The sequence below is a fragment of the Podarcis muralis genome, chromosome 2, assembly GCF_964188315.1.
Source record: "Podarcis muralis chromosome 2, rPodMur119.hap1.1, whole genome shotgun sequence".
NCBI classification, from domain to species: Eukaryota; Metazoa; Chordata; class Lepidosauria; order Squamata; family Lacertidae; genus Podarcis; species Podarcis muralis.
The window spans coordinates 106972821-106996619 of record NC_135656.1 but is presented as its reverse complement, the minus strand read 5'-3'; the positions used below and the strand labels follow the sequence as shown (position 1 = coordinate 106996619).

The 23799-nt window shown below is 45.3% G+C and overlaps 1 protein-coding gene across 3 annotated transcripts; it reads right to left on the bottom strand.

Moving 5' to 3' along the window:
* Positions 1–288: 288 nt before the first annotated feature.
* On the bottom strand, positions 289–21909 carry LOC114588603 (butyrophilin subfamily 3 member A3-like). Of its 3 annotated transcripts, none has more exons than XM_077920486.1 (8): positions 21462–21909; positions 19488–19588; positions 18011–18106; positions 8737–9018; positions 7167–7271; positions 4226–4246; positions 2921–2953; positions 289–1855 (listed from the first exon to the last, which is right to left on the bottom strand). In XM_077920486.1, the coding sequence occupies exons 2-8, from the start codon at positions 19561–19563 to the stop codon at positions 1341–1343; spliced, it is 1128 nt and encodes a 375-aa protein (XP_077776612.1). In that variant the 5' UTR covers positions 19564–19588; positions 21462–21909; the 3' UTR covers positions 289–1340. The 3 variants fall into 3 exon arrangements, with proteins under 3 accessions (XP_077776612.1, XP_028569842.2, XP_077776610.1); XM_028714009.2 differs by lacking the exons at positions 18011–18106; positions 19488–19588; positions 21462–21909 and adding exons at positions 9454–9591; positions 12422–12478; positions 12555–12792; XM_077920484.1 differs by lacking the exons at positions 7167–7271; positions 18011–18106; positions 19488–19588; positions 21462–21909 and adding exons at positions 9454–9591; positions 12422–12793.
* Positions 21910–23799: the final 1890 nt, after the last annotated feature.

Genomic DNA, 23799 nt, shown 5'->3' with positions numbered 1-23799 from the left:
ACAGCTTCCGTGTCATGTGGCCAGCATGACTAAAGCCGCTTCTGGTGAACCAGAGCAGCGCACGGAAACGCCGTTTACCTTCCCACCGGAGCGATACCTATTTATCTACTTGCACTTTGATGTGCTTTCGAACTGCTAGGTTGGCAGGAGCAGGGACCGAGCAACGGGAGCTCGCCCTGTCGCGGGGATTTGAACCGCCGACCTTCTGATCAGCAAGTCCTAGGCTCTGTGGTTTAACCCACAGCACCGTAATTAATGGAACGCGGAATCATGCATAACGAGTAGATCTCACCTTAGCACTGAAGAGGCTTTTATTTATGTTCATTTAAACAAATATTCAAGAATAACAACACACCTTTCACTAAAATCTTGGACATAATCACTTTAGGCAAATCAAGAATGCTACAGTATCACTGTCCGCTGTCTTGTTACTCCAGTCCTCTTATGACTCTCAGTACGTCTTGTGTTTGGAGGACGGTTGGACAAATTGCTTAAAAATGAAAACTACCCACACATAGTGAATCCAGTCAGTGGAGGAGATTTGAATTGGTAAACACCAAAGGTGCTCTTGAATGCTTTTACCTGCATGCAATCCAGGGGGAGGCCGACCCACAAATATTCTTCCTTGGCTATCGCATTTGAAGGCAGTGGCATATAATCAGAGCAACACTTCCGTGGTTAACGCTTCCTCTGATATTGCCGCTGTTAGCTGTCAAACTAGCTGCTGATGGTGGCATCACAGAGCGAGGGTCATCCTCTGGTTTTGATTGCCTGTTTTATTCATGCTCAAGGACGCCTTGCAACCTTCATCCTGTCCATTTGCTCCTCTGCGAAGGGATAGCAGTTCGCCAGCTGCCCATGCTTTTCCTACTGAAATTTGATGATGGTGGTGATTTAACTTACATGACTCCCACCTGGCTGGGTTGCCCCAGACACTCTAAGCCAGGGGTCAGCAACCTTTGTCAGCAGTGGGCCGGTCCACCGTCCCTCAGACCATGTGGTGGGCCAGACTATATTTTTTTTTGGGGGGGGGGGAATGAACGAATTCCTATGCCCCACAAATAACCCAGAGATGCATTTTAAATAACATATTCTACTCAGGTAAAAACACGCTGATTCCGGGACCGTCCGCAGGCCGGATTGAGAAGGCGATTGGGCCTTAGATTGCCTACCCCTGCTCTAGACAGCTCCCCACAACATAATTAAAAGCACAGTAAAACATAAAACGATAGATGCACACACGCCGTCCCCAGTGCATAAGCAGAGATGACTTTTGAGGTGCCTTCCAAGTCCGCTGTGTCATGCCTTGCTTGCCCGTTAAGCCTCACACAAGGAAGGTCTCAGGGGCACAGTCGAAGCCAGCATCCCACCCCGACCTGCAGGAACGGGAAGACCACCTCCCCGTCGAAAGCAGCGGAGGGGAAAGTGAAGATGGGTGTCTTGTGGTTGACGTCATGAAACGCCACCTGCCCCGTCTCGTAGTCCAAGTAAATGCCGAGTTTCCTGGGTCTCTTCCGCAAAGACAGGGGCGTCTCGGGGACGGTGAGAGCTTGGTAGTGGACCCGGCACTTCTCCACGGCCCAGATCCCTTCGCTGGGGTCAAGGATGAGGCACTCCTTCCTCTTCACGGAACCCCTTGCCAGCCCCACGGCCCAGTACCCCTCCTCGCCCACCTCCACTTCCCAGTAGTGCCTTCCTGAGGAAAAGCCCTCGCTTCCCAAAACGCAGCGCTCGAGGCTGAATCTCGGGGGGCTGTCAGGCAGCCTGTGCCACGTGAAGCCTTGTATGACGGTCTTCTGGTCCGCAGACAGGATGAGCTCATTGTTCGCTGTGTCCGGATCCAGGGTTACATTTGCTGCAGGGTGGAAGAGAAGGAAAGAGGTCACGGAAGGAAGGAGGGCAATATCAGTGTTAACCAGACAGTGTTGTGGCTGAGGGCCAGCGTAACCAGTTGCACTGGAACATGCTATATGCCGGCTGCCTCCTTGACTTATTGGAATATTCTAGAAAGAACTTGAGAATTGGTCTTGAACAGGTTGCCAGGCAACAGAAAAATCTCGGCAGCAACAGGTGCCTTTATTAAGGGCATGTGGTCAATAAAGGTCAGAGTCAGTGTGTAAATGAACAAAGTTGAAAATGAGCAATTGAATCTCAGAGCCGGATGGATAGAGGAGAAGGAATTATGTTGTTTTATTTGACCAGTGTAAATTTGTGTAAATAATAAAAGATTTTCTGTAAGAAGAAACTCTGCTGCAAGTTTGAATTAAAAGAATGCAGCCAAGAGTAGATGCTCACGCGTCAACTTTATGCACAGGTTAATACTATCTGGCAGTCAAGTGGAAGAATCGCCTTTCCCCCCTAGAGATTTGAAATTTTTCCACAGCAGCAGTGTGTCCCTTAAATTGATTCATTCACTTCATAACGTTGATACACTGCTTGATTGTAAAAAAATAAAAATAAAATTCCCTCAAGGCTTGATGAAAAGAAGGAAACAATAAAATCTTTGGTCAAAACTTATCTGAGCATTCAAAAAATTGAAACCAGCAGCAAACTAAAAACACACCAGCATTCCAATACCTGAGTAGGCTTGTCTAAGCAAAAATGTATATAATGGTATATAAATCTTGATAAACAAACAAACAAAGATTCCTGTAACCGTTGAGAATCTTCTGAAGTCACTATTAAAAAACGTGACCCGAATGGATAACACCAGATTCCCCTCACATGGTGAGTCCTAAATCTCACCACGGGAAAGATGTTCACCTCACAGGTTCTCCTTTCCCGCCCCACTCAACCGCACCATGGTAGTTTTATTGCTTCCTCAATTAATGTCAAAAATTCAGCATCAGGGAGTGGCGACAGATTTCATGCCTGAAATCATGCATTGTGAAAAGCATACAAAAACAAGAGAGCCGTTTACCTTTTTTGATTGGCATCACCAAGTTCCTCCAACCTAAAAACAACCACATAATGACAAATTAGCATTGGAATGGAAAATCTTGATCTCGGGTGCTTTACGCATAAAAAACACCAATACTATTTCAGTGCTGACAGCTATGTAGGCCTGGCACAAGATAAGGTGCCATCTGAGGGAGATGTGCTGACTGCCTTCTCTTCTGGTGTGCTGACCTCCTCTGAGGCCTGTTCTGAATAGTTTTTGGTGCCATGAAATGATATGGGCCCTTCTAGACCATCCTGGGTTATTTTGCTTCAGAGTAGGCCATTGGACATTATACAGAGAGTGTCTGTGCTTTGTGGCAGTTCTGGGAACTGTAGTTTACTCTTCAAGAGCTTCAGTTCCCAGCACCAATAAACAAACCACAGTTTCCAGGATTCTATAGGGAAAACGATGTTGAATATGTTTTAAATCTATGGTGTGGATGTAAAGTCTTGTGCATGGGGAGAGGCCCCTCCTATAATTCAAACTTTTTTTTAAAAAAGGAACCAAGGCTGAATGCTCAATTTGATGAATTTCAGCTGTTCTTGGAAACATGGAGAGAAAAACCCAGTGTCCTGTTATGATGATGATGATGATGATGATGATGATGATGATAATAATAATAAATTTATTATTTATACCCCGCCCATCTGGCTGGGCTTCCCTAGCCACTCTGGGCAGCTTCCAACCAAATACTGTATTAAAATACAGTAATACATCAAACATTAAAAGCTTCCCTAAACAGGGCTGCCTTTCAGATGTCTTCTAAAAGTTTGATAGTTGTTGTTCTCTTTGACATCTGGTGGGAGGGCGTTCCACAGGCTGGGCGCCACTGTTAGTGTAGAGTTGGCAGTTTTGCTTCCTAACAAGCCTTATTCTAAACTGGGTGAAGTTTTTTGAAATACCTTTTATGGTGGAAATTCTGAATCAATAACTTTTACCCACTCAAGTTGCATGTGTTGTTTCAGCCATCAGTTTTTGCTATTGGCTTGAATGGAACCAAACTTTCACGTCTACTTAAAAACAACAACCTAATTTTACTAAAATAGTCTCCCCCCACCCCTTTTTAAGGCCACAATCCAATACAGAGTCAGTGCAATTCTATGCACAATTACTAGGGAGTAAAGCCAAGTGAAACCAGTGGGATTTGCGTCTGAGTGAACAACAAGAATTGTACTCTCAGGCCTGGTTAAGTTTATTGAAATTAATGGACTTAAGACTGCCTGCCTCTGCACAGAACAGTGGCCTAAAGGTGTTTTTCTTCTCAAAAGAGGCAGAATGACTTACTCAGTTCTGCAGAAAGCTTTCCTAGAAGAGAAAGGAAAGAAGAAATAGTTATAACTGCTGTAAACATTTGAGTGTACAATCTAGCCACCCGTTGTTTCTGGTCTGAATAAGGTGTGCTGATTTTCCTCTAGTATTATGATTAATTAAGAGCAAGACCGAAGCAGATTGGACCTTTTCTTTTTGGCAATGCAAATTGTAAGTCTGGATGCACAGTCTGGATTAGGCCCACTGTGGGGGCCAAGAGTTAAAGCCACAGCTTCTCAATCTGGGAACCCTGCACGGACTGCTTTTCAACAAACAAACCCAGCACTTAGGGCCAGCGCTATGTAGGCTGGCCCTGATACCACCTACAGTCAAAGAAGGCAAACCTAGCCTAGATCAGGGGTGGGAAGTATTCTTGGCCCAGCAGGCCTGATCTTTATCTCCCACCACTGCCACCCACCTGTAAAAGTTGGTCTGTGGGGGGGAGAGAAAGAGTAAGTAGGACTGAATACCCCATTGAGTCCTGCTATCTACTGGGTTTGTGTCAGCGAGGGAGTTCCCAGTAGGGGACTTGTTGGATTTTGCCTACGTGCAGCTTTTACACAAGGCAATTAAGAGTTGGCCGAAGGCCAAGAAGACTGAGCAGGGGAAGTTCTTCTGCCTAGAGATATGGGACCTTGGATACAACTCTGCTATTGGTCATAGGCATGATGATTCATGACCTTCCTTGCTGGATAGTTGGTTGGTCAGTGAGGTGTTCTGAGAGTCGTTTGGAGTTTGTTAAGAGCAAGAGTTTAAGATCCGTATCTGTATCTTGTTAATAATAATAATAATAATAATAATAATAATAATAATAATAATAATAATAATAATAATAATTTATTATTTGTACCCCACCCATCTGACTGGGTTTCCCCAGCCACTCTGGGCGGCTTCCAACAAAGATGAAAAATACACTAAAATGTCACATATTAAAAACTTCCCTGAACAGGGCTGCCTTGAGATGTCTTCTGAATGTCAGGTAGTTGTTTATCGCTTTGACATCTGATGGGAGGGCGTTCCACAGGGCGGGCGCCACTACCGAGAAGGCCCCTCTGCCTTGTTCCCTGTAACTTGGCCTCTCGCAGTGAGGGAACCGCCAGAAGGCCCTCAGAGCTGGACCTCAGTGTCCGGGCAGAACGATGGGGGAGGAGACGCTCCTTCAGATATACTGGACCGAGGCCATTTAGGGCTTTAAAGGTCGGCACCAGCACTTTGAATTGTGCTCGGAAACGTACTTGTGAGTCTGCTGTAAATAATAAACACCTATAAGTAACCAGGGGGATGCGGGTGGCGCTGTGGGTAAAAGCCTCAGCGCCTAGGGCTTGCCGATCGAAAGGTCGGCGGTTCGAATCCCCGCGGCGGGGTGCGCTCCCGTTGCTCGGTCCCAGCACCTGCCAACCTAGCAGTTCGAAAGCACCCTCGGGTGCAAGTAGATAAATAGGGACCGCTTACTAGCGGGAAGGTAAACGGTGTTTCCGTGTGTGGCTCTGGCTCGCCAGAGCAGCGATGTCACGCTGGCCACGTGACCCGGAAGTGTCTCCGGACAGCGCTGGCCCCCGGCCTCTTGAGTGAGATGGGCGCACAACCCTAGAGTCTATCAAGACTGGCCCGTACGGGCAGGGGTACCTTTACCTTTACCTTTATAAGTAACCAAGTTACTGGTAGCAGCGTCTTGTTCCTGCTTCAATCCTACCTGCCTGCAACTGGTTGCTTCTGGAAGTCTGCGTATGCTCTGCTATATTCAACTGGATCTGGCTAAGATCCTGCAACAGATTAAAGTTGCGAAACACCAATAGAACTCTTCTGCGCTCCGACCAAGCAGTTATCATCAGATAACTGACAGGGAGTTCAATCCAGCCACATCTCTTACCTGTCTCACACTTCACATCACATATGATGTCAGTTGTGGGGCGGTGGGCATTGTTTGGAGGACAAATGGGGAGGCCTGGTGGGGCAAATCTGGCCTGTGGGTCAGACGTTTCCCCATCCCTTGTCTAGATGCCCCGACTGGAAACAAAGCAGTCTGCTCTGAAACAGTTGCAGGTGCCAATTGTCCTGAAGTGGGGTCTCATGTAACTGCCCCAATAGCATTGTGAGCACAAATCACAGTGAATGAATAATGAAAAGGATAGCCGCTTCTTCCAAATCTAACCTCAGCATAACCTCTGTGCAAGCTAATCAGGACGAATGCTGAATAAACAGGTTGTCTGGAGGAAGAAGAGAAGATGAAGAAGAGTTTGGATTTGATATCCTGCCTTTCACTCCACTTAAGGAGTCTCAAAGCGGCTAACATTCTCCTTTCCCTTCCTCCCCCACAACAAACACTCTGTGAGGTGAGTGGGGCTGAGAGACTTCAGAGAAGTGTGACTGGCCCAAGGTCATCCAGCAGCTGCATGTGGAGGAGCGGAAAGCGAACCCGGTTCACCAGATTACGAGTCTATCGCTCTTAACCACTACACCACACTGGCTCTCCAGGAGACCTGTGAATACACACCTGTCCGGAGACTAGAAAATAATTTTGTAAGCCTCTCTCTAATAAGAACAGAACTGTAACTTCTGACTTCCTCCCATGTATTTAGAACCACATAATTGCAGAGTAGAAAAGGATCAAAAGGATGATCTAGTCCAGTGTTTCCCAAACTTGGCTCCCCAGCTGTTTTTTGAACTACAATTCCCATCATCCCTGACCACTGGTCCTGCTAGCTAGGGATGATGGGAGTTGTAGTCCAAAAACAGCCAGAGACCCAAATGTGGGAAACACTGATATAGTCCAAACCCCTGCACCCATATCCCTGAGGTTAAGAGTCTGCTGATCTACAGACTGAGCTAGAAGATGCTACACAGTGCCACCTGGTGTCAAAAGCACATAATGACACCATTTACACACTGGGTATGAGGCAGCTTCCTAGGTACTCACTGTTTATATTAAACAGGTAAAGGAGGAGAAGAATGAAACCGAGCAGAGCCATGAGGGAGACACACAAACCCGCTATCCACTGAGAGATCTTTGGGAAGAAGTGATCTGAAAACAAAGCAAATTACCAACGATGTTATAAACCTGGTTTCTGAATCAAATAAAAGAAAAACAGATGCCAAAGATTTGGCAGTGCCTCCCCCTCCCCACCTCTATCTGAGGGTTTAATCCCCCCTCTGATCACGCTGCAGGGGTTTTTATAGGCTTCTGAGCTGCATGCTGGTTCTGCACACTTGAGGCACTGAATATTGCCCTCCCTGTCCTCCAAGCACTGAACTTTTAATATGCCTCCTGTTCTGCAGGAAATTCCTGATCCTGAGAGGAACTTCAAACGAGTCCCTGCTGTTGCTGTAGGAGCTCACCATTGCCCAGATCCTGAATAGAAAGTGATTTTAATCCAACATATTATAATATAGCACTTCTTCCTATCCTTGCTGAAATATACTCGGGCATAACACTTGCTTTGTCCAGCATGGCATCCCAGTACATATATATATATATGCAAGGGTGATGCTGCATGAACTGAACAGCAATATGTTCCAGAACATTCGTCAGCCAGGGGTTTAAGGACTGCTGTGAGTTTGCAGGGGAAGGGGTATTTTATTATGAAAGCCACTTTGAGAATCATCCGACTGAAAGGCAATGCACAAATCCTCTAAATAAATAAAATGGGGTCCCTTTGTCTTCCCCATCTCTCTCTCTCTCTCTCTCACCCTGCTGATGAAAATGTAACATGGAACTGAGAAAGGGGTGCAGTAATAAAATTACTAGCACATTGGCAAAGCTCAGCAGGTTCCAGTATGGTTTCAAACAGGATGGGGAACTAGATCAGGGGTCAGCAACCTTTTTCAGCCATGGGCCGGTCCACCGTCCCTCAGACCATGTGGTGGGCTGGACTATATTTTGAAAAAAATATATATGAACGAATTCCTATGCCCCACAAATAACCCTGAGATGCATTTTAAATAAAAGGACACATTCTACTCATGTAGAAACATGCTGATTCCTGGACCGTCTGTGGGCCGGACTGAGAAGGTGATTGGGCCGCATCCGGCCCCTTAGGTTGCCTACCCCTGGACTAGATGACCATCGAGGTTCCTTCCAGCTCTACAAGTCTACAGTCCTATTAAATCGTCTTGGTGCACAATTCAACAGCGAATTTAATCTGCCACTGTCCCTAGTGACCTAGTTGGGAAGTGAGCCTGCTAGAAGTTCTCACTGGTTCTCTTCTCAAGTTCCTTCTCTTTAGAATACGTTGGCGTCAACATTGCTTGACTTCAGGCTTCTCCCCTCACTCGTTCACTGCACATCACTTGAGAGTCTAAGGCTGTGTATACCTTCAAAGCACATCCTTTCCCTCAAAGGATTCTGGGCACTGTAGTTTAGCCCTGACCCTTAACCAACTACATTTCCCAGGATTCTCTGAAGGAAAGAATGTATTTTGAAGGCATCGTTTGTACAGAGCCACAGCCCCCAAATACAGAACCGTTATCAAGAATTCTGGACAGCTTACCTGCTATATGAATAGTTGATTCCTTTTCCTGGTTCAGGAAGCTGTTCCGGACCACACAGGTTAGGCTATGATTTGAACTTCCTGTTAGGATGATGTCGTTCTGCGCCTCAAACAACCCATTGCCCTCCATGGAAATTTTCTGTCCCAGTGAAGGGAAGTGCCTCCCATTGGGACCTCTCCATAGGATCTCAGGCTTTGGGTACCAACCACTGGATCGGCAAACTATTCGGATCCCCCTGTCCTGATAGCCTTCGATGGAAATAAGGGGAGCAAGGCCTGTTGCTGAATTGGGAACAAACAGAAATAGTGGGATAATTCAAAGTCTTCCTGGAATCTATTCAAAAGAAGCATTAAAAACCCAGCAATAACAACTGTTTCTTTAAACCACTTTGAGGTTTTCTTTTCTTATAATCAATCGGTATAGTTTAAGAAATAAATAAAAAGATATCAGACTGCTCTAAATGTATGGCATGGTTGTGACGTTAATAATCTTCCCTGAGACCTGGGTTTGACCACAGCTGGTTCCTGAGCTTGATGGACCTAAGCATGCCACAACAACTTACAATTTCACGGCACTTTTGGTACATATGAGAAGCCGGTATCTAGGCTTCTGGTAGATTTTTTATTGTTGTTGTTATTTGCTCCCTTCAGAGAAAAATAAGACACTTTAGCCACGACCAATAACATTTCTATGAGAGGTACTAGTGAGAGTCTTACCAGGGTCCACATTATTTATAGGTGGAATAACAAAGAAAATGGTGAGAATGAACAGAAAGGAACGCATTTCTGGGTCGCAAGAGAAGTTGGGCACCTCCATTTTCTTTCTTTTCTGGCCTCCGGGGGATAAAGCAAACCCTGGAGAGAGAGAGAGAGAGAGAGAGAGAGAGAGAGAGAGAGAGAGAGATGGAGAGAGGGAGAGAGATTTACAAACTGATTATGATACCCAATCCTCTTTCTCAGTTTTCATAAAGTTTTGTAACTTAAGGTGCATGCCTGCGGAATGGTCCATGATGACCACAAGAAGATGCTGGGAAGATGTTACTTTGAGATTAGCTCAAGGATGGGGAGCCTCAGGTCCCCCAGGAGCTGAATATAGCCCTCCATTCCTCTCTATCTGGCCCTTGGTGCTCTTCCAATAGATCAGCCTTTGCTAATTTGGTTCCCTCCAGATGTTTTGAGCAACTACTGCCATCAGTCCCATCTAGCTCACATGCTGGGGCTGATGGCAGTCGCAGTCCAAAGCACCCAGGGGGCGCCAGGTCGGCGACTGCTGCAATAGGCTTTTGTGATGGTTTGCAGTCCAGTATACTTGAAGGAGCGTCTCCACCTCCATCATTCAGCCCAGACACTGAGGTCCAGTGCCGAGGGCCTTCTGGCGGTTCTCTCACTGCGAGAAGCCAAGTTACAGGGAACCAGATAGAGGGCCTTCTCGGTAGTGGCACCCATCCTGTGGAACGCCCTCCCACCAGATGTCAAAGAGAAAAATAACTACCAAACTTTTGGAGGACATCTGCAGGCAGCCCTGTTTAGGGAAGCTTTTACTGTTTAATAGGTTATTGTATTTTAGTGTTCTGTTGGAAGCCGCCCAGAGTGGCTGGGGAAGCCTCACTGACACCTGCAGTCAAATATGATTTTGAAATAAGAAAGACATCTGGCTGTGTTTACTCTGCATTAGGGCTGCCATACAAAGGCAGAAAACCCAGATGTATAGCAAGAAGGGTTTTTTTTTAAATAAAAATGCTTAAAAAATCAAATAAAAGCCCCCAAACAGTCAACATCTCCCCCAAAAAGCTGAACAACTTTGTCCTGATTGTCACTTTTAGGAATATTGCACCCCTGCTCTGCATCCAAGGCACTGGTCTGAGAAGCAGCATAAAGCACGGCATTTGCCACAATCCTCATCTATCCTGTTGTTTCATAGGAAATACTGTGTTTTGATGCATTAACCAGCTTTGATCCAGATTAAGAAAACTGGTAGCGTGCACACACAGCCTCTGTTTGGCAGAGGCAAATCGGGGGTGAATGTACACAGTAGGAACAGTCACATCTCTTTCAAACTTCTTACCACCTTTAATTCTTTTCTTTTTCGTTTTTTGGAGGAGGAGGAGGCGGGCAGGGGAGAACGATGGCCCATCTCCAGAATGAAGCTCTGCGCCTTTAACTGACATGCAGAAATTACGCATGTAAGTTTCCCCTGCATGGAGAGGTAATGAAGGAATGGGCTGTAGTGGCTCAGTGGTAGAGCATCTGCCTTGTCATGCAGGACGTCGCAGGTTCAATTCCCAGTATCTCCAGGTAGAGCTGGGAAGAGGTTCCCTGTCCGAGAGGAGAGCCTCCACTAGTAACCATAGGCACGACTGGCCTAGAATGGACCAGTCTTGGGTCCGATTCAGTAAAAAGTAAAAAGAAACTTCTTATGTTCTTATATGGGGACAGTTGGAACCAGCTGCCTGTCATGGATGCCACTTCCAGTCAATCTGTTAACGTCAGCATTTGCCCTGATTTGTGACATCACGTCAAGCAATTTGTTAAGTTGTGGGTGAACATATCAGACGACACAGCGATTCTTCAAACAGCTCTTGTTTATTCATAGGCCAGAACAGAACTGAACTGAACTGAAGGGTTCAGCCAGCCTGCTTATATAGAGCTCCACTACAACGCAACAGTAACCACTTTCTGTAACTATCCAATCACTGAATGTCACTTTCAATCCCTTATTTGCATATGTGGACCTGAGTGAAAACTATCCACAGTATCCCCTTGCTGGCCCAAGGTGAGAACTTCAGTACATAACACAATTGTTACCAGTATGTTGTTCTGGCACAAACAGTATTATCTTTTATTATTATTACAAGAGTGCCCAATCCACTTTAACTGCACAATCTGAACTTGCCAGAATGTGATTGAATCCCACCCACAAAATTGTCACATTCTGGAAGTGCCCATAGTTGGTAAAATCACAAGAAAAATGTGTTGGCTACTGTTATTCCTAAAGGCATTTGTCATTCTCCCAGTCCTTTGGAATGAATCACTGTTACTCCACAGGATGCAACCTCGGCACCACGCTCTAACCAACTGAGCTCTTACTTTCCCTTCTATCTACCATCAAGCCATTGTTTATTTTTAAAGATGTGTTTTCAAGCCATCCAAAGTCAAAAGCCCTTTTAAAGTTGAAATCCTTTAACCACAGAGCAAGCCTTGCTCCTGTGCTGAATTCAATGGGACTTTGAACACATATCTGTCTGTAGTGGTGCTGTCAGTGTTTAACTTAGGATGTTTACTATCTACTGTACAGTATTAGCTTTATACAAAGCTCTCCCATCAATAATTGAAGTACTACAGAAATAAAATATTTACATATCTATCATCTACCGTATCTATCTATCTATCATCTATCTATCTATCTATCTATCTATCTATCTATCTATCATCTATCTATCTATCTATCCATCCATCTAATCATGTCATTAAAGGGTCTAACAAAACAGATATATTAAAGGTTTAAAACAAAACATTTCAGTTCTCCTCTTTCTTTAGCTGCTCTGATGTGTTAGTCACTGCAGTACATATATTGTTTCAGGGATTAGATACATATTTTGTGGTCCATAGCAAATTTGTCTGAAGTGCTCTTTTGTTGCTTTAAAGCTGACCTGCTGCAAAATCATGCTATAGCACTTTCTTTTACCTTACATGTGAAGAATATTTGTCACTGATATCCCAGGTCGCCTTCAGCTTCCATCTCCTGAAAACCAAAGAATTCTGAGTGATTCTTTTCCTCTCGAATCTCCCCTAAGTTAGAAGGCCCTTTTTTCCCTTACAATATCACAGCTGGACTTGAGCCATCAGTGAAAAGATGGAAGAGGTTCCAAACGTTCTTATCAGTCAGCTGGCATCTGTCAGTCATCTCCACATTCGATGGTCCTCAAGCCAAGCTAATGTGAGATGGAGAAAGAGAGGGGGACCTCTATTTGTAAGGAACCCAGCCCCAAATCTCCGTGTCTGATGGCTGTTACGTTATTCTTCTAAGGTTCCCCATCTGTCTCCGTCTTATCAGCTGCCCGCAGATGGACAGACAAAATGGGAAGGAGGCCAAGTTTCAAGCCCACGTCATCCGCAGCTTATCACCAGCAGTCAATAGTCTACTCCCAAAATGTTTACAGAAACTGCAGCATAAGTAGTTTGTTTTTATGTCTATGGAATCATGGAATCCTAGAGTTGGAAGGGACCACAGGGGTCATCTAGTCCAACCCCTGCAATGCAGGAATTTTTTGCCCAAGGTGGAGCTCTAAGCCATGACCCCGAGATTAAGTGTCTCATGCTCTAGTTAAGTAAAGGGAAGGAATTCTGAAGGGCATTTTGTTCATTAAAATGCCTGGCTTTTGCTCAATGCATCAAGCTCCACCTTAAATAACTGTACAGTGGTACCTCTGGTTATGAACTTAATTCGTTCTGGAGGTCTGTTCTTAACTTGAAACTGTTCCTAACCCATAGCTGTCAATGTTTCCCTTTTTTAAAAGGGAAATTCCCTTATTCTGAATAGGATTCCTCGCAAGAAAAGGGAAAAGTTGACAGCTATGTCTTAACCTGAGGTACCACTTTAGCTAATGGGGCCTCCCGCTGCCGCCGGCATGTGATTTCCGTTCTCATCCTGGGGCAAAGTTTGTAACCTGAGGTACTATATCTGGGGTAGCAGAGTCTGTAACCTGAAGTGTTTGTAACCCGAGGTGTTTGTAACCTGAGGCACCACTGTACGTATATTTGCATATTGCTCCACAGAAGGAGCAGAACCTGTCTCCACCAGAAGTACTACTCCTAGCATCTCATACAACCCTCCTTTGAAGAGACTTTGGATAACAAGTGCAAAGAACGACAGGACTCGTATTTATTTATTAAGCCATTTATATACTGCTTCACCCTTAGCATTTCTAACAAGCTGCATGGCTCACTGGTAGAGCATATATTTTGCACCCCAATCTGATTCTTTGGCATCACTCTGAGAGTTTATAGTAGCTGGCTGTGTGTGTTTTACAATATTCATCAGGAGAGGAGCTGGAGAGAGAGGGCAAAACTGCCCTTTGGTCCAGTCCCTATCACAATTCAATTCCCCCCGCCATGGTTGCTACTTAAATAAACAGCAAACAGGATATAAAATGCAGACATACACTTCATGTACGGTCCAGCTTGGTAATTACTAAAAGTCACCTCCTTATCTGGAATAGAGCATGTTCAGGTTTCTTTCACTTCCACATGAACCTAGTGAAATTTCCCTCTTAAATTTCCATATTAATGAAAGCTGAACCATTCTTCTGTAACTGATTGTCCAGAAACATGGCCTTACTTTGCATAATGATTACCCTAGATTGGAAATGGACAACAGTTTTAAGAGCTGAAAGTGGAATGAGAGAGAGGCATGGTCCTTTTTGTCTCGGGTTAAACAGTTTTGGCAGGTATCTGAAGCAATACACAAAGAAACCCTCTGCAAACCCGTTTTTGAGAGATGACTTATGGCAGTGGTGAGGAATCGTTGGTCTTGGCCCGCTGGAGGGTCCAATGTGGCCTGTGAGGCTCTTTCCCTGTCAATCAGCTAATATCATTGTGTGATGTCAGCTGCTGGATGGGACTCAGTCCTGCATTGGCTGGGCCCACCAGCTCCCTATAGGAAACTGATACACACAGGGAAAGCAAAAGACTTTAATCCTACTCAGGCCCCTGCAAGGGAGCAGGACTGAACTCTCCCCTCATCTGCTGATGAGCAAAACCTTGAATCCTGCCAGGTGTTTCTTCGCCAGCACATTTCCTGAGGGGAATGCACTAGCAAAACAGAAGCCTGCCTCCAAAGGATGCAAGGCGAATTTTGACAGGTGGGTGGGACCATCCACCTATCAAGTCACCTGCTGGCATCATGATGTCAGGTGATTGATAGGTGGGTGGCTCCATTCACCTGTCAAAGTTGGTCAGCAGTGATGGTGGTGGTGGAAGATCAGGATCTGGCCCACTGTGCCAAGAAAATTCCCCGTTCCTGGTGAACAGGGTACCAAAAACGCCGCCTGTTTCTCATGCCACCTTCAACCCTACAACATTTGAATCTGAAAGGTTGGGGTTGAGGAATTAGAAGAAGAAGAAAATGGAAAAGATACAATCCCAAAACCCTTGAAAACAAACATTCCATATTATCTAGTACTTCCCCCACCCACCCACCCACAGCTTCCCTCTGCCGCAATTTGACTTCTTTAAATCTCTATCTCCACATTTATCTTTGCATTCTCCAAATATATCATTCTTTGTACATCTTTTATCTCTTTTCTGATTCATACATATGCTTTACAATTTTTATTCTAGGCATATCAGCACATCTTTCTTAGAACAATATTTTAACATGTAATCTTTGAAACATTTCCATTCCTTTTTTAAATTTTTGATTTGACTGATATCTTATAATTGATGTTAGCTTTGTCAGTTCTAAATATTCATTTAATTTGCAAATCCACTCCCCTTTTGAGGGCAAGATCTGAGATTTCCATTTAGAAGCAATCACTACCCTAGCTGCTGTAGTTGCATATAGAGTTCTTTTATTCATTTGCAGTACAGTGGTGCCCCGCAAGACGAATGCCTCGCAAGACGAAAAGCTCGCTAGATGAAAGAGTTTTCCGTTTTTTGAGGTGCTTCGCAAGACGAATTTCCCTATGGGCTTGCTTCGCAAGACGAAACGTCTTGCGAGTTCTTGCGAGTTTGTTTCCTTTTTCTTAAAGCCGCTAAGCCGTTAATAGCCGCTAAGCCGCTAATAGCCGCTAAGCCGCTAATAGCCGTGCTTCGCAAGATGAAAAAACCGCAAGACGAAGAGACTCGCGGAACGGATTAATTTCGTCTTGCGAGGCACCACTGTATATCTTTCCCTATCAGACCTCTGTTTTTTTAACAATTGGGATTTTCAATGTTTTCTTTAATTCCTCATGTATTAATCTCCAAAATTTCCTAATCTCCTCACAACCCCACCACATGTGTATTGTTGTTCCTGCGTCTTTACCACATGAAGCCAGAGACTCTTAAATCCTGAAAAATGCGTGGCGTGGCGCTGGCGCTGGCGGGCAATTCTCCGCTCACTCTTTCAAGTCCTTCAGGCGGAGTGAAACACCTCCACTCACATAGAAGAAAGGATAAACGACCTCTCCGTTGCGGGGAACATCTTTCTTAATGACTTTACCAGCCATGTAAAAAGTCACGGTGTCTTGATCGCAATCCAGAAGAACCCCAATGGTTCCAGAGCCTTGGGGAGGTGGTTGGGGGTCGCTTTGCCGACGCCGAAGCCACCAGAGACCTTCCTGCACAATCCCCTCCTCTGGGGTAAGGGAGAGGTAGACATCCCTTTTCACAGACTCCCGCGCTACCCCGACCGCCCATTCCCTCTGGTTTCTGTACACCACTTCCCAGCAATGTTTCCCTGATTTAAACCCTGGAGAGCCCAACACGGCAGGGCTTTTAGTGAACCTCCTGGGGTTAGGAGGCACGGGGTGCTCCACACCTTCCGATGTCACAGTCTTCCGGTCTGTAGACACAACAAGTGCTGGGTGGGCAGTGTCCGGGTTAAAGGTCACTTTAGCTGCAACTGAGGGGAGACAGAACATCAAAGTGTTATGGGCCCAACCAAGTCCTCCCCCCCCCTCACCCCTGGCTGTGTACACACCATATATTTAAAGTACATTTAAAGCACATCCTGCCTCTAATAATAATAATAATAATTTATAATTTGTACACCGCCCACCTGGCTGGGTTTCCCCAGCCACTCTGGGCGGCTTCCAACAAAAGATTAAAAATACCTTAAAACACCAGTCATTAAAAACTTCCCTAAAAACAGGGCTGCCTTCAGGTGTCTTCTAAACGTCAGATAGTTGTTTACTTCTTTGGCATCTGATGGGAGGGCGTTCCACAGGGCGGGCGCCACTCCCAAGAAGGCTCTCTGCCTGGTTCCCTGTACCCTCACTTCTCGCAGGGAGGGAACTGCCAGAAGACCATTGGATCTGAACCTCAGTGTCTGGTGAATGATGGGGGTGGAGATGCTCCTTCAGGTATACTGGGAATTCTGGGAATGGTAGTTTGCCCCATCACAGCACTATAAATTCCAGCACCCTCAGCAAATTACACTTTTCATTATTCTTTAAGTGGGTGAAAGGGAAATGTGCTTTAATGCATAGTGTGTATACAAGCTAAGCAACATGGAACTTTGTTCCAACAAGTCCATCTCTTTTCCTGGGTAAGCCATCATCTTTCCTTTCTTTGGCAGATGTAGTGTGTGTGTGTGTGTGTGTGTGTGTGTGTGTGTGTGTGTGTGTCTGTGTGTGCACGCGCACACACACATACAAACACAGCACTTCGAAAGGGGGACTTAATTTGTGCATGAGAGTTTTGGCTAGAAGCTTGTCTTGTTCTGCCCTGGACCCAGAGTTATGGCTTGGGGATCTCCCTGGGAACCAAATACACAGGCAAGACCAGTAGAGTGCTGATGCTTTGAGCCCCTCCATCTTATGCTCAGGTTGTGTATATATGTGCAAATAAAACCATAAATCTTAAAGAAACCACATTCTCTCTTGACCTTCATTCCAAGAAAACTGAACCCTGCCTGGGTAAGCACAGGCAGCCCTGGAGTCTCTTGCCGCTCAGAGGTTGGGGTACGCACAAGAGCGCATTTCTACGATGGTCCCTTCAGCGATTACACCAGAGATGCTGTACCTGAGACCTTCGAGTTGTGCTGGACTACATGTTGGCTGGGGCTGATGGGGCTTGTACTGTAGTCCACCTTTTAGAGGGTAGCTGTATCCCCACCTCTGAATTTAACACAGCTAGGGCTGTCATACATCTGGAATTTCCTGGACATAGCAGTCAGAACAGTGTCCAGGTAGAAATCACTGAAATGTCTGGGAAAATCCGGACATATGGCAACCGATTTCAAAAGCCTATATTTTGGTGAATTTCCTTTAAAATAGCTCAAAAACTTCACTTTTATTATTTTTAATATGTTGCACACACACAAAAGTTCAACTTGGTCAAAAGAAGCTTTTGTGCCCAGATTCTCACCTTTTTGAAATATGGCAACCCTCACAAAGCCCCAAAGTGCCTTACAACATTGCCAGCTTTGAATGCACTGGGATTTTCTGGCAGTATTTCTCAATTCAGCCAGAATGACTTTTAGAAAGCTGACTTATTATTATTATTATTATTATTATTATTATTATTATTATTCCAACCCTCACCCCACAGTCTTATTTTACTCATCGTTTACCTCGGTAACATCCCTTTGGTAGTGAAGCCAGGACTTTTCCACCACCTTTCTGCTCAGCCAGAAAGCACAGCATTAGCCACAGGATACAATAGAATCCTAGGGAGGCACAGAGGGGAAAAGAAAATGAAACCAAGAACAAGATGCTTCCATAAATAGAACCAGCATGGACTAGTGGTTAGGGTCTTGGACTAGGACCTGGGAGGCCAGGGTTCAAATCCCCACTTGGCCATAAAGCACACGGGGTGAACTTGGGTCCATCACTATCACTCAGCCTAATGCACCTCACAGAGCGGCTGTGAGGAAAAGGTGGGATATAAATGTAATAATACCGTATTTTTCAGCCCATAGGACGCACCTAGTTTTTTGGGGGGGAAATAAAGGAATTCCCCCCCCCTTTATTCCCCCCCCCAAAAAAAACCAGATCAGGGAATCCAAACCAGGTCGGGGAACAGCGGGATGACGGCGCTGTGCCTCCCCGCTGTCCCCCGAGCTTGTGGGGCTGGCGCTGGGGAGAAGCACGCTTCTTCCAGCGCCAGCCTCCAAACCAGGTCGAGGAACAGCGGGGAGGCGCTGCCCGATGTCTGCCCGAAGCGGGGGCGCTCTGCTTCCAGCGCGCCCCGCGCTCTGGGAAGCAGGCTGCTATCCGCAGCCTAGGGAGCCCTGCGGGAACTCCCGTGAGCTCCCCAGGCTTGCTGATAGCTTCCTGAAGCCTGGAGAGCGAGAGGGGTCAGTGCGCACCGACCCCTCTCGCTCTCCAAGCTTCAGCGAAAGCCTGCATTCGCCCCATAGGACGCACACAGATTTCCCCTTCATTTTTGGAGGGGAAAAAGTGCATCCTATAGGGCGAAAAATACGGTAATTATAATAAACTAGGATGCAATGGGGAGGTGATGGTGTTTACTTCTGTATGTTTAGTACAGTGGTGCCCCCCAAGACGAATGCCTCGCAAGACGGAAAACCCGCTAGACGAAAGGGTTTTCCATTTTGGAGGTGCTTCACAAGACGAATTTCCTATGGGCTTGCTTCGCAAGACGAAAATGTCTTGCGAGTTCCTGCAGGGTTTCCCCCCCCCCCTTTCCCAAGCCACTAAGCCGCTTATCAGCTGATCCGCTAAACCCGCTAAGCCGCTAATAGCGCTAATCCGCTAATGGGCTTGCTTCACAAGACGAAAAAACCGCAAGACGAAGAGACTCGCGGAACGGATTCTTTTTGTCTTGCGAGGCACCACTGTATTTTGCAGAGAGCTTTACGGTCTTTGCTGTGTTTGCCCTCAGAGCATCCTTGCCAGGTAATTTCCTCTATATTACCAGCCCTGCCAAAGAAGACATTGGGTTTAAGCCAAGCCTGACTGACTTGGATGGCGGCCTGAATCTACAAATGTAGGTCCGGCTAAGTAGCCTCTGGACCCTTTCAGTCTTGCCTTATGATATCCAACGGGTTCTGAGATAAAACAAATAGCAGCAGTTCTGGCCATTACCTTTCAGCGTCGGCTGAACACCACTTCTCATTGGAAAGTTCCGGAAGCTCAGCCAAGAGACCAGAGAAAAAGACATAGCTGCCAGGACCTCTTCCTTCTCACTGAGGGTGGCCGCAAGGAAATAAAAACAAATGAAATATAATAAATATTTGTTTTTGTTTTTTTAAAATACAATCAATAGAAACTTTTAGGGGGAAAGTTATTTATGTATGCTACAAGAGCGGCAAGAGTCTTGATAGCACAAGGATGGAAGAATGAGGAAAACCCGACAAAAGAAGAGTGGCCAGAGAAATTGATGAACTATGCAGAACTGGCCAAACTGACATACAAACCACGAGATAAGGACAACTGTGACTTCAAAGAAGAATGGGAACTTTTTACAAATTACTCAAAAAGACAACAAAATGAATTGGACTCCTTGGCAGGTTTTGAATAAACATACACAAATTTATTGATTGTTAACATAGTAGACAGATAATGTAAGGATATATACAATTTTACAGTCCGCAGAGAATAATATGTGTTGAGAAATAAGAGAGAGGAGCTGAGGGAAGTCTCAGCAGGGAGGGTTTGATGGGGAGGTGGGGGGGGGGGAAAGGGGGAAATAATGAATATATGTTTTGATATTTTGTTATGTTGAAATTGTTAATAAAAAAATTATATAAAAAAGAAACTTTTAGGGGGAAAGTTGTTACTGTTTTTGTTACATTGGAATCAACACAAAAGAAACAAAGCAGTAATTATGGAGCTATTAGATATGATGCACTTAACTGTATATCTCTATAGGTTTGTAAGGCAATTATATATTTCATACTCATGGAAATTTTTTTTTTGGGGGGGGGAACAGTATTAAAAACCAAAAGTAATACTTTGTCCAGCTGTTAATCCTACTATGAGTGGGAGATTGGGATCAGGACTACTCTGATAATAGGACCCATGGAGGGGAAGGTGGGAAGTCTAGATATTCAGAGAAATGTCTCAATATGGATATTTTATTTTGTACAGTCATACCTCAGAAGTCGAACAGAATCTGTTCCAGAAGTCCGTTCGACTTCCAAAACGTTCAGAAACCAAAGCACGGCTTCTGATTAGCTGCAGGAAGTTCCTGCAGCCAATTGGAAGCCGTGTAACCCGCATCGGACATTCGGGTTCCAAAAGAACGTTCGCAAACCGGAACACTCACTTCCAGGTTTGCAGCATTTGGGAGCCAAAACGTTCAACTTGCAAGGCGTTCAACTTCCGAGTGGTGCACAAGCCAACACACAGCCTCTTTTTTCTGTTTTCTTTTTAGGGCCTTCCATAATGAAGCTTGCTAGCAGATTACATACACTAGGTCACACCACATGTTTTCCGCTAGCCCTTGCAGAACAACTCACAGAATTTCAGCACTTCCACAATTTATTCAGTTTATGTATCGCACTTTCATGGAGATCAAGGGGGGAGCTGAAAACTAGGGTGGGTGTAGGATTTCCAGCTGTGGACACTTTTAATTTGGGGGCAATAAAAAGTCCAAAAGTACCCAGTTTGGCAAGTCGAGACTTGCTTTAATCATCAGGGATCACGATTTAAGGTGACGAATCAGTCTCACATTTTCAATCAGCATAGCATTCAGGTGGCAGATCACCACGTCCTGACATGTGTTTTGAAAGGCATAACCTTTAATTTTTATTTTCGATGAAATTTAGACATGTTTATGCAGAAAGTAAAGGTAATTGTGCTGGGCCACAAGATTTGTGAATGAGAAATGTTCAAAACATTCAAAAAGCCAAATTCTGGTATGCTGTTAGTTTTTGGATTTCAGCCATCACCACTTACAGACTTTGAAGCCATGTAACCCGTTCCGCATGAAATAAAACACATGAAATATTCCTTGCATCACATGATCCTGTACAAGATGTTTGAAAGATGATGCTTTGCATTTCACAAACAATTGTTCCAGCAATCAACACTTATACCCGCATTGTAATGGCTTACCTTGTTTTCCAGAAAGAAACGTATTTTTATTTGCTCTGACAGTGCCCAGACTATTCCAAGAAGCTGGCAGGACTTCTCTGTGGTTAATGACTGGAGCTCACTTCGCTGAGGGCTTTTAAATGATCTAACAAGGATGTGGCAAGTCTTCCAATAAGGATGTGGGGACGCATCTAACCCTTTCCTAGATTGCAAAACAACCTGTAGAGCCTGTTCTATAGCACTCTCCAAGCGGCTCATAGGGGAGCTAGCAAGTAAAAGTTTATTCTTAATTTTTGAATTCTATAAGTTTTAGCTGATGCAAGTTCAGGAAACATTGCAAGCCCCCAGAAAGACTTCATTTAGGAAGAGAAGGTCTTTCTTTTAGCCGTTGTACCACAAATTGGGAACTCGGGTGGTGCTGTGGTCTAAACCACAGAGCCTAGGACGTGCCAATCAGAAGGTCGACGGTTTGAATCCCCGTGACGGGTGAGCTCCCGTTGCTCGGTCCCTGCTCCTGCTCTAGCAGTTTGAAAGCATGTCAAAGTGCAAGTAGATAAATAGATACCGCAGCGTTTCCGTGTGCTGCCCTGGTTTGCCAGAAGCGGCTTAGTCATGCTGGCCACATGACCCGGAAGCTGTACGCCAGCTCCCTCGGCCAATAAAGCGAGATGAGCGCCGCAACCCCAGAGTCGGTCACTGCTGGACCTAATGGTCAGGAGTCCCTTTACCTTTACCTTACCACATATTGAGAAATGATATTGTTGCACACAGTGGCGTAGCGTGGGGGGTGCAGGGGGTGCCGGCCGCACCGGGCGCAACATCTGGGGTTAGGGCAAATCCACGGGTTAGGGGGCGCAGATCCACAGGTTAGGGGGCGCAAATCCATGGGTTAGGGGGCGCAAATTACTTGCCTTGCCCCGGGTGCTGACAACCCACGCTACGCCGCTGGTTGCACACGCAGGTGGTAAGAAGTTCCAGAAACTGCTGCCTGGAGTTGGGGTTCCTTTAGAAGAGAAAGCGCTGTTGACTTGAGGCACTTTATATACAAATGTGCAGGGAGAGGATAAGGGGTCCTACCTTGTAGATGATCTGCTGTCTCGCGCCAGACTCCCAGAGGCAGAGAGAGCTGTTCACAAGCTGTCTTTAGGTCTGTCTAACTGCTCACTCACTGTCTGTTCCCAAAAGTGCCCCAAATGCCAGGGTTGGACGCCTCCCTCATCATTTCCACTCCCAACCTCTGAAGGCTTTCATATTTAAAACACAAGAGAGAACTTCAGTTTCGGTCCCATTGATGAAACCAGCACCCTGGCAATGAACCAGCAAGCTGCTCGACGAAAGCAATTGTTTGTGCCAGTATCACTTACGCCTCCATGGGAAGTGGCGTACAACAATTAAAATGGACAATGAACGCACAACCGGTTCCAACACATGTTGTACCCATTGTAGCTTTTCTTTTTTTCTTTTTACAAATAAAAGAGAGAGAAATGTCGTCAGCTGACTTTTTAGCAAGAATAACATGCCATCGAGCCTGACGTCAACATTAATTGCTTTGCGTTACATTGATCAACGATGTAAGCCTTGCAAAAATTATATGGGCAGTCCATATATCCAAGTAGGTATTAGAGTGATGATCATACACTATGCAGTCAAGCACAGAAAGGGCAGAGAGATCTTCAGACCACCAAGAGTACATGGGCTTGCCCTTGAAGATTATTATTACAGTGGTACCTCGGGTTAAGAACTTAATTCGTTCTGGAGGTCTGTTCTTAACCCGAAACTGTTCTTAACCTGTAGCACCACTTTAGCTAATGGGGCCTCCTGCTGCCGCCGTGTCGCCGGAGCACGGTTTCTGTTCTCATCCTGAAGCAAAGTTCTTAACCCCTTAACCCGAGGTAATATTTCTGGATTAGTGGAGTCTGTAACCTGAAGCGTATGTAACCCAAGGTACCACTGTATTATTATTATTTCTGACTTTTAGAAGACATCTGAAGGCAGCCCTGTACAGGGAGGCTTTTTAATGTTTTAGGTTCTTTGTGTTTGAACATTTTGTTGGAAGCCACCTAGAGCGGCAGGGGCAGCCCAGTCAGATAGACTGTTTATCATCATCATCATCATCATCATCATCACAGAAACTTCAATTGGTCAAAAATGCTGTGGTCAGATTCCTGGCTGATAGTCTGTTGGGGTTTCTATTATTATAAAACTATTAATTGTTGAATATTGAAAATAAAAAATAACAAACAGAACATCCCCCCTCCCTGACAGCAGCAGGAGGCCACATTAGCTAAAGTGGTGCTTCAGGTTAAGAACAGTTTCAGGTTAAGAACGGACCTCCAGAACGAATTAAGTACTTAACGCG